Source organism: Artibeus jamaicensis, unplaced genomic scaffold (assembly GCF_021234435.1).
Source record: "Artibeus jamaicensis isolate MK-2021 breed Jamaican fruit bat unplaced genomic scaffold, CSHL_Jam_final contig_465, whole genome shotgun sequence".
In the NCBI taxonomy this organism is placed as follows: domain Eukaryota; kingdom Metazoa; phylum Chordata; class Mammalia; order Chiroptera; family Phyllostomidae; genus Artibeus; species Artibeus jamaicensis.
In genome coordinates, this window is record NW_026521843.1 from 30,640,157 (window position 1) to 30,658,754 (window position 18,598).

An 18,598-nucleotide genomic window follows, 5' to 3' on the forward strand; every position below is an offset into this window, starting at 1 on the left:
TCTGTGCCTCTAGCTCTGAACTGCCCTTTCCAACCCTCTGTCCTTCCTGCTGAAAGATGACTCTTCTCTAAGCACCTCTCTCACACTTTCCTTCCCAGAACTTCTCATTTTCTACAGAAGAGAGTCCAAATTCTTTATTCTGACACCTAAGGCACTTCTTGCTTTGTCCCTATCCTATAACTAGGACTTTCTAGAAGGTACTGTTTGCTGGTCTATGAACGTATCTCATGCTTGCTCCCTGGGACATTCTTTCCATTGTTCTCTGCCCGGAGTGCATTTTCCTTCTGTCTTTGCGAGTAAGTGAGGCCCAGCTCCAGACCTGCCTTTCTCACGAGGCTTTCTCCGATTTTCTTCATCCTGTCTTCTGTTTTGGTTACTCCTTGGTGCACAGTTTACATACCATTTGGAGATGGTTCTTCCTAGGCTGTAAGCTCCTGTGGGCCAAACACCAGGGCTTATTCATGTTCATTTTCTCTTAAAATACAGCATGGTCCTTCAAACACAGCTGTTGCTTGGCAGACACTTGTTGAGTGAATAATGGGATGAGGCATCTGAGAGTACTGTGCCAAGAGAGGATATGTCTCTGATTTAAATTTGTCAAAAACAGATTCAGTTGGCTAGAGCGAACCCTTCATTAAATTCAAGTCAACAAGAAAATGACAGAAAATTTACTCCGTGATAGGAAGAACAACTTTTAAAAAGCTACTGTTTCTAGAGTACTTAGAATGTGCCAGACCTATACTAAAAACATACAATATAACATTATTTAATTATTATTTATTCATTCATAGTTAATTAACTATGTAATGTAGTAAATAATAAATGAGCACCTACTCTGTGCCAGGTGCTGTATTAAGTATAGAGGATACAAAAGTAGACCTTTTCATTTTTGGGGGGGTATCCTCAAAACAAGCCTATTAGTGGCTCTATTTTATGAATGAGAATACTGTGGCTTAGATAGGTGATGTAGCTTTTCCAAGGTAGCTGGTAAATAGTGAGATTAGAGATCTTTTCTCTTAGCCACCAAACTATATGGCATGGTATCAATATAATAGGGCCTTTGATAAATACCTATAGTTAAAATAAATATATAATATGAGAGTATTATAGAGACTTATGCTCTGCAACTTCAGACTGGCAACATCAGCATCTCCTGGGAGCTTGTTAAAAATCTCTATCCTAGGCCCATTGAATCAAAGTCTCTGAAGGTGGGGCTGGGGAATCTGTGTTTTAACAATTGACGTTATCCTTATGTGTGTTAAAATTTGAGATACACTGGTGTAGACCATAGTTTATATGGTATTTAAGACCATAGTATTTAAATAAAGACCATAGTATTTATTATAAAGGCCTTTTCACTTCTTTTCCTTAATTTTCACTTTAGTTGAGGTTTTCATATGCTCTTAGTTTTTATTATAGAGAACAGTAGTGTGATCATCACTTCCCCTTGTACCTGTTAGGGTTCAAACAGCCCTCGCCCTGCATGCTTTGTGAATGAACCACTCTTGTACAAAAGGAGCCATACAAAGAGAGAGGTTGAGAACAATGAAGGAACCAGTTGGCTGGGATGCTCCCCTTGATTTAAAAGCTGTTAACACTGGGGACTTGAGTAGGGTGTGGTGAAAATTCAAGATTCCTTCACCCCATGGAAAATAAGCAACCTATTTCCTGCTCCTTCTGTCCACCTCCCCCGCCCACCACCACCACGCAGGCAGCAGGGAGATGGGACTCTGAGTTGGTCTGTTGTGGCCGAGTAGCTGCTAAATGGTGTTACCCAATTTCTCTGCAGTGGGACAAATGGGAAGAATTCCTTTGCTAAAATCATGCTGCCTCTAGTGCACCCACCACCTGTGAAAGGGGCCTAGGGAGGGATACAGTGAGATGGCGGAGCCTAAAGTAGGGTGTCAAATATTTCAGCAAACTGTCGGCTGCATCTGTCTTTGAAATCTGGGTGCTCTGGTATCTCTGGCTGGCCAGTTGCCTAGTAACATGCATGAAACATGGAGGACTAGCCACTTGAAAGTTTATTTTTGTCCTGAGTTAGTTGCTGAAAATTGAATGTAATCTGGTAGCCAGAGTAGTATTTCGTTTGTATTCATGAGCTGGGGAAATAAGCGTACTTACAGGGCAATCAGCGTTGTCCCATTGAACGCATGACTTTGTATTTCTTCAAATCCGTTTTCATATAGTTTGCTGAAGAGGGAAGAGAGAGGGTTTAGGATGGAAAGGAACAGTTTGGAATTACACATTCTTCCTCATGTGACATTTATTACTAAGATAATTGCTGGCATTCATAATGTCTATCTCTGTTTCTCTAACATTTTAGATTCTAAATGTTAGAATCTGGTAAAATAAAGCTATTCTTTTTGCTCTGGTTTTCCTCCACCTCCACCATTGTTGCCTCCAACCACCAGCAATTTTAAGTGTTTTTTAAGTATCAGATACTTAACCAGCCATTCTACATATACTTTATGATTTAATCTTCATCATTATTTCCTTATTGTCCTGTTAAGAAACCCAAGCCTCACTGTTCTTGTGTAGCTTGCTTCAAGTCAAACAAAGCAGGGGCAGAGCTGGGATTTGAAGCCAGAGCTGACCAACAAGTCTCGTCTCTGGCTGTGCTGGCCTGTGGGCATTTGGGTGTTCCAGGATGCTGAAAGCTGAGGAAGGTGGGCTCCCGAGCGGAGTTAACTATCCTTTTTCTCGAATGAGTATGTGGCTTTGGTGATGTCATATCTGGTGGCTTCACAACCAATTATTTCAATATCTGTAAACAGTTCTTTAAGACCCATTAGTGGATAATGAAATCAATTTAGTTGGGTACAATCAGCATTTTGAGTAAAGTGACTTGTCTAAAGCTAACAGGCGGCAAAAATGGGACCGGAACACACTTTGTCTGTAGCTACTTCTCGCTCATCAGTTTTGCTGGTCATTTTTACTTTTCTTCCCTGAGATGACCCTCTCTCCTTCTTCCTGCAGGCTTGTGTTTGATTCACAGTGTAACCTTTCCTGGCTGCTCTGTTTAAACTACCGTCCGCCTCCCCCAGCATCTCAGCATTCCCTATCCCCCTTCTCTGATTTTTTTCTCTGTTGCTTTAGCATCGTCTGACCTGTGATTATGTTATACTTGTTCATTGTCTACCTCCTCCAGCAGAATGTGAACTGTTCTGTTCGTTGCAGAATCCTCTGCATCTAGAACAGTGGCTGGCACCTGGGATGATGACAGTCAGTACATGTTAAATGAACTGGATGAATAAGCTAGTATATGGAAGGTGAGTTGCTTACTATAAATTATAGTCAAATGCGTTTGAAAGCCACAGTCTTACATAGAAATATTTCTGTAAGTTCTTCATGAACAATGATGTAAGACTCAAGTGAGAAAGGGCTGTGGTAAAATGATTTACCTCCTGTGTCTGGCAGGACCCTAGCTTCCCTTCCCAGGGTACTGGCAGCTGCATGGCCACGTCAGGGACGGTTTGGGGACTGTGACTTGTGACAGTTTAGGCCCATCCTCCACCTGCTCTCACTCCATGTGGCTGTTATCTGTCAGGTTTCCCTAGTCTTTAATAAAACAACCACGGAATTTTATCTCGGTATATGTGTATGTGTGTAGTGTACATGTGTGTAATATGTATGTACTTTGTTTGTGGCTTCTTTCCACCAACCCACAGCACACCTGAGACAAACCAGCATATAAATAAGTAGAAGCAGGACTCAGGTTGAAGCATGATATTTGAACACTGAAATTCAGAAAACACAGAGATTGTGAAATACTTTGTAAAGTCTCCTTATTAGACTGAGTTCAAAGAGGGCAGGGAAATATATTTAATTCATTCCACAAAACCCTCAGGCCTCTCATAATCCCGTTGCCTCGCAGGAGCTCCACGGTCAGTTGGGGTAGAGCAGGAGCCCTGCTCAGCCACGGGAGCAACAGCCTGTTCCAGCTCCCCGCTCTCGTGCGCTTTGTTCTGGGAGTCTTTCGAATCTAAGCTTCACTTGCCAGCCCTTAACTACATTCTGTAGTTGATTACTGGATGCCATTTTTTTCAAAAATTTCCCTTCTCCATTTATGTTGTACAATCCGAGGGGATACATAACTGGTTTATATTTGTTGTCTTGTATATTTACAAATGACCTTCTGGCCTCCTTAGCACTCAGTTGCATGGGAATTGTATTTTTCATTTTATACTTAGAATATTATTCTTTGGCAGTATCTTGTCATTTATAGCAATCTCTATTTGATAACAGAATCATACCTGTCTTTTCTCTGAACCTCTTTGAGACTGGATTTCTTAGAATCTAGGCTAGGGTTCATCAAAGCATTCTCTTCCGTCTTCTGAATCAGTTACCTGGATGCTTGCCAAAAATGCAGACTCAGACCTGCTGGCCAGGGGCACCGCAGACCTACAGAATCACACTCTGGTAGTGGCATCCGGGAACATGCGCTCTTATAGCAAGCTCTCCCAGTGAGCCTTGGGTATGCTGCTTTGGGATCTCTTGTCCTAGAGCATGTTATAGGCTGATGCAGTTCTCATCATTTCCATAGTGCACACCAGGTAGTCTGTTGGTCAGAGCTGAGCTGGGTCTAGTCCCCTAATTGCTTTCTCTGCCTTGCAAGTGAGAGAGCTCCATGTGTGGTGGATCAAGGAAAAGTAGCCCCTACGTTGATTTTGGCAAAGCAAACGTTCTAGCAGTTGTCTGGATGCCATTTCCTACCACTGCTAGGTGCTGCCCTGATGATCCTAGTTTTGATACATATTAGGATTTTGTACTTTTTTGTGGGGCTTACAAGTGTTCTTAGTACCACCTCAAAGTTAAGTCTGTAAGCCCAGGGCCCAGCTGCCTGGGATTGCATCTCAGTCTGCAAGCTTATGAGCTGAATTTACTTTGGGAAAATTACTTAACCTCAATTTCCTAATCTGAAAATAGGGGTGATAATAATAGTATTGAGCTCAAAGGTTATTGTGAGGATTAAAATAGTAAACATGTTCAACACTTTAGAAACAGGTTCTGGAACACAGTAAATATGTGATGTGTTGCACCTGTTACTCATATACTTGGCAGTGGCCTCCAGCTTCCTGACCAGAACTGGGGCAAACGGTCTCCCTTTCCATGCTCTGGACAGAATTTTCATGAAATGCAGCCACCTGTTTAAAGGAACTCTACAGGGGTAGGACCCTTCTGTTCCCAGGTGGAGCAGGTCGGTTCAGTGGCTGGGGCTGCCCCAAATGTACCCACCCTCTGAAGGCCCTCAGCCACCTTCAGTCTGGGTTGGCATCATTGGCATTTTTGCATTTGGACATTTTCCATGTCTTTTTTTTTTAAATAGCTTGGGTCCTGCGTGGGCCAGTTTTCCAAAGAATGTGGCTCATTGTTTCCTTTCCAGCTGCTGCTCTGCATCTCCGTTTTTACCAGACTCTCACAATAGGATGTACTGCATTGTTTTGATGAAAAGACTGGCTTCCTTAGTCCAGAGAAATTACAAATGTGAGTGGGCGACCCCACGTTGTCAGGCCTGCACAATGCTTTATGCCCTTTAAAACATCTGGAGAGTCACTTCAGATAACTTTTTCCCCAAAACCTCATGGTGTTGGAAGGGCCTTGAGGATGCTATCGCAGGCACAGAAATGAATTTCCCCCTCCTTTCCTCTATTATAATAGTTGCACTTTACTCTAAAGCATTGTCTGGATTCTCTATTCAAACGCCAGTAACGGTGATTCAAACGGAGAGAATGGCACCTTTTTATTCAAAATAAGATTCAGACTTTAGAACTTAACCACAGATGATACTTTAATTCTGAATGCTGCCTTATAAAAACTCCAGATATTCATGGGGCTCTGAAAGCATTTCTGGTGTGATATGAATGTTCTGTCATAGTTCTCTCTTGGGTCATGTAGTCACCTAGTTTTGGGTGATTTCAAAGAAGACAATTTATGTTTACAGACCCTCAGGGTCTCAAAGAGTGGCCCCCATTTTTGAAGGGCAAAGCATACTATTTTAGAATATATGCCCCATGGTGATATATCTATAAGCAAATTTTAATCAAACAACTACACGAATGCAATCTCAAAGAAGAGGGATCCTAAATTCACCACTGTCTTCTTCATGTGGTACTTGGCTGAGGTCCTCCTTTTGTATTTGAATAATTCCTCATGCATAAAAACATTTCTCCAGTGGATGCCCTGACAGTGGTTTTATGGATAATTGTCACCAGTCACTACTGTCTGCTGCCAGGACACTGGTTCTGAATGTTCATCAGAACTCCCCTATTTCTGTGGGGTTTGCAGCCACTGTGGCAGGAGATCTCTCTCTCTGACTCCGTTGTGCCTCCTGCTTTTCAGTGGCACTTGAATTCTTATGTTTCCTTCCACCTCAGCCAAGTCCACGTCAACTTAGATGACTTTATCACAGTAATAATAAAAGGATGACAGATAGTCAAGAAATGCTGACAACAATGGATTATAATATGTTGAATAATTTTTTTAAAAATTCACATTCCATATTTAAAAAGAGAGAAAGCAAAAGAGAGAGTGAGAGGTAAAAGGAAGGAAAAAGAAACCTCTTTTTTATAGAAACATGCTAGCTAATAAATGTGGAGGAATGGTAGACTTTAAAATGATCGTTTTGTCATTCCATATCTAATAGCTGAATAATCATCAATAGATGCTGAAACCATTGCACAAAAGGTCTTTAGCCATGGCATAGTCACACAAACTCAAACGACCCCACCCTGGTTTACTCAGTACTGACAAGGGGAAACATGCACCCTTGTGACTGTGGGACTGTCAGTCATTAACACCTTAACCAAATGGCCAAGGGGTGGCACAGTGGGGCGTGATGTGCCTCCTGGTTTGATGCAGTGGGAGAGATGTAACATCTTTGTTGTGTTCTTGCAGAAATGTTGACCTGAATCTAGTTATGACAATACAGTCTGATGAGGCCAGACAATTGTCTTGGGCCCCTCAAAGGATTCAGTGTCATACGGAACCGAAGAAGGCAGGGGTGTAGTTCTTGGGGGTAGGCTGGGAAGACTAGAAAATGCAATGCATAAACTTTGGTTAGATTCTGAATTTAAAAAACAATCTATAAAAGACATTTTCATTTGAATATGGACTGTGGGTTGGATAGCACTATTAAATTCATGTTGATTTTCTTAAGTGTAATGGCGCTGTAGTTATGTAGGATGTCCCTGTTTTGGGGAGATACACGCTGAAGTATTTAGGCATGTGGTGTCACGATGTCCACCAACTTCTTTGGATGGTTTGGCAAAAGGGAAATGTGTTGTACGTAGTGACACATATAAAAATGGAGCAGGTGTGGCAAGCTGTTAATAGTGGTGAATCTAGGTAAGGTTTATAGAGAAGTTTACAGTACTGTCCTTTCCATTTGTCAGTAGGAAGACATGGAGAGTGAGCGACTCCAATTATCAGATAAAATTTTCAAAAACAAATTTAGATCGAGATGATGCGATGCAGTGTTTCCCGGACAGTCTAAAACAACCTGGCTTGCTGAATGTCAGCTTTTAGCTGTGATGGTGCAGTGGAGACGTGGAAGGTGGTTGGATTGACACAAGGAGGCATTAGTCATCCCGTTGGACAGACAGACACAGAGGCATGAGGTGGCAGGACTTGACCAAGGCTGGCTGCACACAGAGCCAGGATTAGAACCCAGGCTTTCGGTTGCAGTGCCAAGTACTTTCTCTACTGTGGCTTGTCACAAGGGCAGCCTGAAATCTTGTCATCTTCACCGTCAGCTGTTCTCTGAAGGGTTTTAGAGAATGCGTTGCTGTGACCTTTCCTCCTCCTGGTGGAGTTCAGACGTGAATCAAGGTTATCTATCAGCTTTTTGAGATAGGTATGACCTGTGATCTAGAATATTTTAAAGGCTGTGCAGCCAAATCCTGCTTACCCAGGAGGGCATTTCAAAGTGACCTCTTAAGGAGATTCAGTGAAAAGCCAAATGGCTAGAAAGGGACATCGGAGTGTAAGGCGTAGTTTTAGCATGAGCCCCACTCAGCTTCTCCAGCATCCGGTGAAGTGTTTTGTTTTCATTAAATAAGCTCACAGTTGGTACAGATTTGGGTTGGGGGAGAGCAAGAAAGGTTCCACAGAAACCAAAATCTTCAAAACTGCTACTCATGAAGAGAGGAGGCTTGCTTTCATTATTTTATAATTAGGGAGCAGAACTTCATAGGTGAGAAAATCAGGCTTGCCTCTTTACGTGTAATAACCCTGTTCGGTGGGGTGCGCCACATGACTCTTTGCTCACAGAAGGGCCCATTCGGCTGAGAACAAAGGCCAAGCAAAAACCGGACCTCTCCCCTCGCAGGTGCGCAGATGCGGGGTTGAGAGTGAGGAGGGGTGGAGCACAATGCCCCCACGGGCTCCTGGGGAGAAGGATGCACAGCCCTCATTAACTTCAGCGGTGGGGCAATTACACCCTGCTGGTAGGCACCATTCATCTTAAAATCATTACTAACATAAATTAATAGTCCCAAAATAAAACTGCTATGTAGCTGTTGTGTATACATGCTGAAATGTGATGTGTGAAAAGGAATCTTTGGTGCTTCGGTGAGTTTGGTTGGGCAGCCCAGTCTTGTGAGCTCATCAGTGAGAAAATAACAGTCCATGGGGATATTCCTCTAAGTGTTCTGCCCTGTCATTCCTATTCCACTCCACTCCCATCATTATACACATGTCTAAGGGCAGTACCTATTAGTTCCAGATTATTTTTAGGTCAAAATCCAAGGAAGTCATGGCTATCTGTGATCTTTGAATAAAGGCTCCTCTATTGGGTAGTTTCGTCTTAATACTTTTTTTAAAAGATTTTATGTGATTTTAGAAAAAAACAAATTTATTCCTTTTAGAAAGAGGGGAAGGGAGGAAGGGAAATATCAATGTGTGGTTGCTTCTTACACACCCCCTACTGGGGACCTGGCCCTCAACCCAGGCATATGCCCTGACTGGGAATCAAGCCAGTGATCCTTTGCTTTGTAGGCTGGTGCCCAATCCACTGAGCCACACCAGAGCCAGTTCTTCTTACTACTTTTATTTGGTTGCTTCTAAGCCTTTTAACCCCTTATCCCAGCATTCAAGACCCTCTGTAATGCAACTCCTTTCTACTCCTTTTTATCAATGGTGAAGATATCTGTCTAATGTATTTCCCATTCCTTCAGCAGGGTGTTCACTCCCAGTGAGCATGCCGCATCCCATTCTCCTCCTCCCACAGCCATGCTTTTGGTCATGCTGTTGTCCCCTCACTTGGATTATTTAACCTCTCAGTGCCTTGGTTCCTGCATCTAAAGATGCTGGTGATAGTCCCTACCTCAAAGGGTTGCTGTGAGACTTAAATGAGTTTTTTAAAGTACTTAAAAACAGTGCAGGCATTTAATAAATGCTATGTAAATACTACCAGTGTTGCCGGGTCTCTGAGGTCTGACTCAGATCCCAGCTCTGCCCTGCAGCCTCCTCTGATTTCTGCAGCCTAAGAGGACATTTTCCCAAGATTTCTTATTTCTGTGTACGAGACACTCTCATGGTGAATATCTACTGGCTTATATTATTCTTTTATTATTTCATGTTTTCCCCCATTGAGATGACGAGCTACTCGAGGAGAAGGATCTTCTATGTCTTTTGTTTTCTCGATAAAGACATTGGGAAGACACGCAGCCCTAACACGGGTGGTGCTCCTGCACTCAGTGTGTGCTCTGTAAATACCCCACTCCTGGCAGCAGGCCTGATGGAGAGGAGTAGCTGCGGATCCACATGTAACAGTGGGTTGGAAACACTGGAAACACTGTGGTATGTGAGGGAAGCAGGGGAGCAGAAACACTGTGAAGTTCCCCCGGGATTTGCAGTCACCTTCCAGGTGTTCAAGAACTGCAAGTGAAGAATTTTACTTACTTCGAAACTTTTTTCTTTCCTGCTCTGTATTCTTTTGATTGAAACACTGAGCTGGGGCCACAACTTTGTAGCATAATTGTATGTGTTGGATTATGCCTACACAAAGTGAAAGTGCTATGCAACTGCAGTGTACCATTGATACCAATTTTTAGAATCCACTGATATAAAAGAGTCCCCTGAGACTGTCTGTCCTCTTGCTTCACAACTACTTCATTTCAGGGTCATCCAATCCTCCCCCACTCCCTCTCTCTCTAAGGGGAAGCACACTTCTTGTCTCATTACAATCCTGCCATGGGCTATAACCAAAAAGAGAGAGAGGGATATGGATGTGTGGAGCAGAATTGAATATGGGTCACTGGGCATTGGGAATAAATGAGATGTGGTGTCCTGGATGCTGCTTCCACATGGTGGGTCAAAGGAAGGTGCCCCACATGAAGATGGCAAGGATCACAGAAGGAAGGAAGTTAGGCAGGTGCACAGTGAAGAGAATGACTTGTTGCCTTAGTACGATGCCCACTCAAACTTTAATGTGCACATGAATCACTTGGGATCTTGGGAAAATGCAGATTCTGAGTCAATAGGTTCGGGATGGCCCTGAAAGTTTCCATTTCTAACCAGTCCTGAGAAGCTACTGTGGACACCGGTCCATGGACCATACTTGGAATAGCAAGACCTTAGGAAAGAGCATGAAAGGGTTCGGACCTTCGAGCCTAGTAACTTGATGAGTGATGGTCAAATAAGAAGATAGTATTTTCAAATTTAATATTCAGGGGCTTAGGGAATGGGTACGGATGGCACTGCTTCACAAACAAAGTCACCCAGGGGGTGAAAAATCAGAGTGAGAAGGAAAAGAAAGAGAGCAGGGTCCATCGATCAGCTACTCTCCCTGCTTGGAGAATATCTTCCCAAGCTTTTCTCTGATGAAACTTGAAATTTCTGTGCTCTCTTTTAAGCAGGGCAGCCACTCCCCTTCAGGCTGTCTCTGCAGCGTCAAAGCATTCCACTGATGCGGTGAAGAATTTCATCAGTTGGAAATTCGGGTTCCGTAAGTCCTCGGGCCCATGTGATGAATTTGAAACTGAATGGGTTGCTTGGTTATCATGTGAACATATGACCCAGCTTCGATCCTACATTGCTCCTCTCACCTTTGGCATTTTAGGTCAAAAAGAATGTCACCAGTGAGTGAGGGACACGGTAAAAGACAAGACAGAGATTGTCTTTGCTAGAAATGAGAATAGCAGGGGGCTCTGTGGCAGAACATGAACCTGGGGTTTACTCACAGTGTTGTGGATTCGTTAGTCATCCCTTGAAAAGCATTTCCTGGTATGGTGGTTATGTGTACATTATCACAAATTTCCCTTGAGGAATGAAAGGAGAAATATTTACTTTCCAAATTTTAGCTGCAAATAGAAAAGTGTTATGTATAGCAATCAGCCTGGTACTTACAGAATGAAATTAAATTCAGAAGAGAAGATCTTTGTAACATCTGGAAGTGTCTGAATGCCAGTGTTACAGATGCTCCTGGGATTCAGGGACAAGGTGAGGATGCGTGCAGAGAATGAGTAAAAGTGATTGTTATTAAGGCATAAAGATACAAACAGTACAAAGGCATTTTGCAAATACTATTACATTGAAAAATATTGAGTTTGGCTTTATCAGTTATGCTTTTAGCTGTGGAAGGCTATGAGAATTTAAAAGCCTGTGACACTGTGGGAAAAGTTGCAGTAATGATTCCTATTTAGAGGTCTCGGGGCTGGGACCAGACTTTCAGGTCTTTTGCATTTATATTTATTTCCACCCTGTTTTTACCTATCACATCACTTGCACATTCGTACTGTATCAGGAAGTTCTTCCTTGTATCCCACTGAAATCATTAAACATTCCTTTGATTATTTGAGCTACTCAAGTCTCCTTCCCCCCGCACCTTTTCCTTAGATTTCAAAGAAGAGAGAGGCTTCAATGGTAGGTCAAATTGAAGGATATTTTATTATACAAGAATGGGACTGCTTTAGGGAAGCCTAGGCACCTGAATTCTCCCCAACCAAGTTTTAAATTCGCCAGTCATGGACTCTGGACACCTGAGAGCCACTGCCTGGCATCCTAGTGACAACGAAAGGAAGCCCGGTTTCTCATTTGGCTCTCTCTGGTTCCCCTTCTGACCCATTACCCCAGGTCGCACCAAGTCCTTGCCCTGTCTGTGGCCGGTGGTAGCAGCGTGGGCTTAGACTGCAGTGTGTACTGGGGTCGAGGGAACGTCACTTTGAAGGGGGAGGTGAAAATGCTATTTAATAAAGACAATGATTCGTAGATAACAAGGGACTGTAGTCCGTCATTTCTGTTCCAGCATTTTCTTCTATTTTTCGAAAGTGGCTAATGCTGAGGTGTTTATGTGTCCTATAGACCTTTGGAACGTTTGGGAAAGCAAAACACCTGGGGTAGGAGTTCTCCAGCATCGCAGCTGCCAAACCAGACGCCCTAATGCCAGCAGCAGCTCCCGCAGGGGCCGCAGAGCTAGATCGCACAGGTGACACGGAACACCAGGGAGAATGTCCTCTCTCGCCCTTTTTTTCATTTGGAGATAGTGGTGTTGTAGACTGTGTGTCCTCTGGAGACTTTATAAAATTTAACTTATCAGGATGAAGAGAGAGAGAGGACATCTGTGTCAGAGGGATTTAAATTTTTCTGTGTGAATTAAGTGAGTACTTGATATGTGAGAAGACCAAGAGTGATACATTTATAGATTGTATCAGATTTCAGGAATTTTGGTTTTGTTGGCAAGGCAATGAATCTGCAGGGTACTTACCTGATAATTCTACCTAACGGACTTCATCGGACTTAATGGGAATTGGAAAATAATGGTTTAGTTTATATGGCACAGTGCCTACCTAAAGCAGTATGTAAAATGTTTTCACTTAATGAATGAATGGACAAATGAGATAAAGGAGATCTGTAGTTCTCAGTCAGGGGTAGGGGGTCAAATCAGGATTGCCTTTCCCACCTTCGCCTATCTTCTTTCCACATCACCACCTTGCCTTAGAGATTCTGATTTACCCTTTTAAAGTGTTGTGACCATCCCTCCCTGCCCCCTGCCCACTGCCAGTTTGAAAATCACTGCAAAGAGTGATTCGCCAGAGACAATGTTGAGAACCACTTACAGGCATGTCAGCACGGTGGCTGATGAGAAATGCCAAATTAAGTCAGAGAGCTGAAGACGGAAATGCAAATAATACTAAGTATATGGTTAAAAACTTTTTTCCAACCTTGGAATTGTTTTGATTTTTATCAAATGCCCATCTTCCCCTTCCCAATTGCTTAAAAAGGGAAATTGCTCACAAGTATTTTAACCGGGGGAGATTCGTAAACGCTCCAGGCTCGATGTGTACCAGGTTTTTGGTGTTCTGGATCAGTCTGTAAAGAGAGAAGGGAAAACGAGCAGCAGTTTACTAGATATGTATTGTTTGGCACACATGACACCGTGGTCACCAGAGGTTGCTGGCTACAAACAGCATCAATAAAATCAAGTGCTTGAGAGGAGCTCCTAAGACCCTGGGGATAGAAACAGCATGGTGTGAGCCAGTGGCTATTTCCAGGAAGCTCTGCTCTCAACATTCTGCCAAGGCAGGTGCATCATAGCTGGGAGTCTGTTCAACTCCCCTTCACCCCTGTTCCACCTCCCTCCACCCCTTCTTTGCCCCCAGGTAGCATCAATATCCAGGGCTCCTGGCCAAGTAGGTCCTGGCCTGACATGGAGCCTGCAACCTGGGGGCAATGGGAGATTCTTCTCCTAGGAGAGATGAGCGAATTAGCTACTCTCCCTTGCAGGTAAACTGGGTCTCCTCATATTGGGCTGGCAGCCACACTGACCAGTTATCCAGATGGTCACCCAATCTGTGGAACAGCAGGGCAGAGTCCCGGTGCTTGGATTTGGGGAATTTTATGCTCATTCTGTAAATAATTTGTTGTGTGGTGATGCCCAGTCTCCTAACTTCCCTGAGCTAGTGTTTTCTTCTGTAATATTGAAATAATAATGGACACTCTCGGTACTTCACAGGTTGGTAGGTAGTAATAGAACTTGTAGAGATAATGTACAAGGCAGGGCTTTGCAAACTGTAAAAGTAGAGCCATAACATCACAGTGGTGTTGTCGACCTTCTCCCTAGTTCCACCAGTGATTTTGACCCTGGAGAAGAGGCCACAGTTGCTGTGTCGTGTCTACTCTGGATTCAATAAAAGGCCAGTAAATGCCATTGAACAACCACCTGAGGAAATAATAATTACTCTTGCATAGAGAAAAACATAGTGTACTGGTTAGGTGGGTGGTTTCTGGAGTTAATTTGGTTTCCCATCCTGGTTTTACTAATTGTATGACCTTGCATGTATCACAGTTTCCTCACGGGAAGGTCAATGATTTAGGTCACAGGTGGCAAACACAAGGCCCGCAGGCCGAATCTGGCCTCCACCTTGTTTTAACCAGCCTGGCACCTTGTTTCTACCTGACAGCAGCGCCAAGCTCTTGCTTCACCGTTACGGAGTAGTTACATTTACACAGTCCTAAAACTACACTCGGCGCTTTGAAGGCAGCCTCAAGGCTGATGTAGCCCCTGGTGAAAATGAGTTTGACATCCCTGGATTTTAAAGGAATCAATGTGTGTGGTTCACTGTAAAGCTTTAACCAATATTCACAATCATTGTCATAGTTGATGAAATCAGGAAATTGAATGATTTGTCAGAGAAACAGCAGAATTCAAAAATGAATACATTTTTTTCTGAGTCCAGGTCCAGTGCTCATTCCACTTTACCATATTTACCCACCGTTCATACCTACTCTTTTTATTTATGTATTTATTTATTTATTAGAGAGAGGGGAAGGGAAATAAATTTCTCTATAATTTATTTATTAGAGAGAAAGTGGGAGAGAAACGTCAGTGTGCGGTTGCCTCTCACATGTCCCCTACTGGGGACCTGGCCTGCAACCCAGGCATGTACCCTGACTGGGAATCGAACCGGCAACCCTTTGCTTCACAGGCTAGTGCTCAATCCACTGAGCTACACCAGTCAGGACTCATGCCTACTCTTTTATGTCCTTTTGATTGTTTAAAGGCGAGTGACATTTTGTTGGAATTGTTTTTACAGTGGAATCAAGCAATCACGGGCCATATGTGGGTGAGATGGAAGGGACTTTTATCTCTTAAGGATCTTTCGGGGTTTGACCTTAAACCACTCATCCGACCACTCTTTCATTCAACGAACATTGATTAAGCTCCTGCACGTGCCAAGCACTGTGTAGGTGCTGGGGATCCAGCCGTGAGCAAAGCAAAGAGAAGCCTTGCAGAGCTAACGCCCTAATCTCAGGGCCTTGGGAAAAGTCTATGAAGTTTCCCTTAGAGCATTTCATTTTTCTTTCTGTTGATACATGTTGCTTTGCCTCATAAGAAGCTTTGTTTACCCGAAGTTGTTCTTGCAGTTCTCAGTGTAAGCTGTGCTGAATCAGCATCACTTGGGGAGTGTGTTTAAACTGCAAATTTCTAGGCCTGGGATAGGACTGTCATGTACAATTGTAATGAGAACCTCCCGAAGTTCTACCCCACAGACAAATTTAGACTATACCTTGAGTACTTAAATACCTATTATTTTGAATTTCCCATAATTGTTTGGTGAGTTATTCTCACTTCCCTGGCTATACTGTCATCATACTGATCAATTAATTCTCTTCAGATAATTGCTAATTAGACCATTCATAGCGAGGTCTTCTGGTATAGTGGGAAATGCATAAGCATTGGAGAAAGACAGGCTGGGCTTGCAGCCCAGCTCAGCTGTTGCTTAAGGTGCTGCATTGGTCAAGCTACCTCTCCGAGGCTTCTAGAGAAAATAAGTTCCAAGCACAAGCACTTAAAAACTATTTGTCAGTAACATCTTTTCCCCTTCCCTTAACTTTCTAAACTTGTATGTGGAGGTGTAAAAGCTCAGGTTTGGGCCAAACCAGGCAGCAGTAAGAGGTCCAGTTTAGGGCTGACTTGCCGTGTGACATCAGGCAAATCAGCTAACTTCTTTGGGATACAAGTTCGTCAACTGAAAACCAAACTAAGCCAGTCTTCTCCTGTCCTTTTAGTAAATTGGAGGAGGATGATGATTTGGAAAGGATAAGTTTTAAGAATCAATTTTAAAACATCACAATAACAACAGTAAACCCTACAAACACGTTCTCAATACAGGGCTTTCACATGATAGGTGTTCAAGAACCATTTACTGAATGAGTATGCTCAAACAGTTCCCAATGAACTAATTCATAATCTCTAAGCTCCTTTCCAAATTTTTCCACTGCCCCAAGGACTTCATACCCTCCCTTCCTTAAGGTAAGAGCTACTTGGCAGGACTCCACAATGTCAATTTTAATTTCCAACTTTGTGTTGTGATGTTTCAGAGTTTATACAACTCTCAGGGAGAAGCAGTTGTCACCATGGCAACCTTGAGGCCACTGCAGTGAGAGAAATTAGTGCCTGCCCAGACCTCATAATTGCTGTAGTCTCTTCCTCTTGGTTTCCTAGCAGTGGATGCTTGAATACAAAAAACGAGTGGGCTTCAGCCAGTGAGGGTAATAGCGTATAGCAGTAAACGATCTGTTAGCTGATGCTTACATTTCAGACAAATTGAGGAGGTTGTCAAAGGCATTAGCTTCTATCTTTTCCAGGGAATCACTCTGAGAAATTTCACTAGGGCAGAGAGAGAGGGGAAAAAAAAGAAGAAATATGAAAGAAATGCCTGTGTCTGCATCATAAGCAGCTATGCATGTGGCCCGACAACTTGGTGCTCCAATATGTTCTTTCAGAAAAAGAACTCGGGTGCCTTCAGCTGTGCCCACGTCGTAAAGCGCTAACATCGCCCTTTAGGAGCACGGATGGGCACCTACAACCCAGGTGCTGTTGAAATGCAAGTTTCAGTAATCCCTGTTTTTTTCTTCCTTGTTTATTATGATACAGCATCATAGATTATTAGAAGTAGACAGGCCCTTTGAGAAAATGTATTCAGATTCCTTTGTTTTGCAGCTCTGAAAATTGAATTTCTAAAAAGAGAGGCACCTAGTGTTTTTCTTCCATCTATCTTTTATTTATGCCCATATCATTTCCTTTAAATTTTGTTTCCATTGCAGTTTATGTTCAATATTATTTTGTATTAGTTTCAGGTGTACAGCATAGTGGTTAGACAGTCATATACTTTGTAAGTGTTTGCCCCCACCCAGCACCATGCATCATTATTAGAATATTATCAACTATATTCCCTATGGTGTACTTTACATCCCCATGACTATTTTATAACTACTAATTTGTATTTCTTAATCACTTCACTTTTTTCACCCAGTCCCCCAACTTCCTCCCTCTTTCAACTATCAATCCATTCTTTGTCTCTATGAGTCTATTTCAGTTTTGTTTGTCCATTTATTTTGTTCTTTAGATTCCATGTATAAGTGAAATCATATGGTATTTCTCTTTTGCTGACTGATTTATTTCACTCAGCATAATAGCCCCCAGGTCCATCTACGCTGTCACAAATGGCAAGTTTTCATTCTTTTTTTTATGGCACAGTAGCATTCCATTGTGCAAATGCATCACACAGCTTTTTTATCCACTCGTCTATTGAGAGGCACTTGGGCTGCTTCCAGATCTTGGCCATGCTGCTGTAATGTAGGGGTGCATTCGGATATGTACCCAGAGATGGGAACAGTGGGTCATAAGGCAGTTGCATTTTTAATTTTTTGAAAACCCTCTTACTGTTTTCCACAGTGGCTGCACCTCCAGCAGCTAGTGTGGTTAGGGAGGTTTCAGGACCAAGATCAGGCTATCTGGGTTCCCAACTCCATTATTCTAGGGAGGTTTTAGTTTGGGTTGAATTCATTGTTTCGTAACACCCCCTTTCCCCAAATCCTGTTCTGAGGCAATGGCAATGTGGTCAACTCCTGCACACAGTGTCTTCCTTGGATTCTATTTCTTTGACTGTTTTTTTTTTTTCACTCTGTTAACAAATTGAGGACAAGGAGTATGTCCCATTCACTTCTGAACCCTGGTGGCATCATAATGCCTGGCACATTGGAAAGAAATGAATGAATGGATTGATTTTTTAAAAAAAGACACAAAGTAAATGAAACAGTTTTGCCACATACCACCTCCAAGCACGTAGGTAATGTCAATGTTATTCTAAACCCCCAACATAAGCTACCATTTACTGCCAGCTGAGAAATAAGTCTCAAATTCACCAACTGGTTTTTTTTTAAGGTTAACATTCACCGAAGGTTTCAGACTTGATGAGAGCTTTGGCCCACGGAAAGGCTGAGACTACAGCAGCTGATGTCTTTTGTGACAACACAGTAATGGATTGGTTCCTGGGCTGATTCATCTTATTCCTACTAATGGTTTGCTCATTTAACTGTGGCTGCTTTTCTCACCAGGAGGTCTAAAAGTTCCCAAAACTCAATGTTTCAACTTGAGAAGAGTGAGAATTAGGTTTAAGCAAACTGATATTTCTGTAACCTGCAGTGAATTTCTTCTAATGTACACTAATTCTTAGGGAATTATTATTTTTTTACTATGCTCACTGTTTGCTAATAGCCTAAAGAGCAGTCAGCGGTTCCCCTAGGAGCTACCGAAAGCCCAGTGGATTGTTAAGATCAGAGATGCTCTCTGGAAACTAAAAGGCCCCTTATG

General features: G+C 42.8%; 1 protein-coding gene across 1 annotated transcript in view; it reads right to left on the reverse strand.

Moving 5' to 3' along the window:
• Window positions 1-18,598, reverse strand: part of LHCGR (luteinizing hormone/choriogonadotropin receptor) — a 51,613-nt gene that overhangs the window by 12,997 nt on the left and 20,018 nt on the right. The window contains exons 3-7 of the mRNA XM_037161240.2: window positions 16,538-16,612; window positions 13,237-13,311; window positions 11,350-11,424; window positions 11,184-11,261; window positions 2,125-2,193 (exon numbers count right to left, since the gene is read on the reverse strand). Coding sequence (XP_037017135.2) covers window positions 2,125-2,193; window positions 11,184-11,261; window positions 11,350-11,424; window positions 13,237-13,311; window positions 16,538-16,612 — 372 coding nt within the window. The remainder of the gene's footprint in view (window positions 1-2,124; window positions 2,194-11,183; window positions 11,262-11,349; window positions 11,425-13,236; window positions 13,312-16,537; window positions 16,613-18,598) is intronic.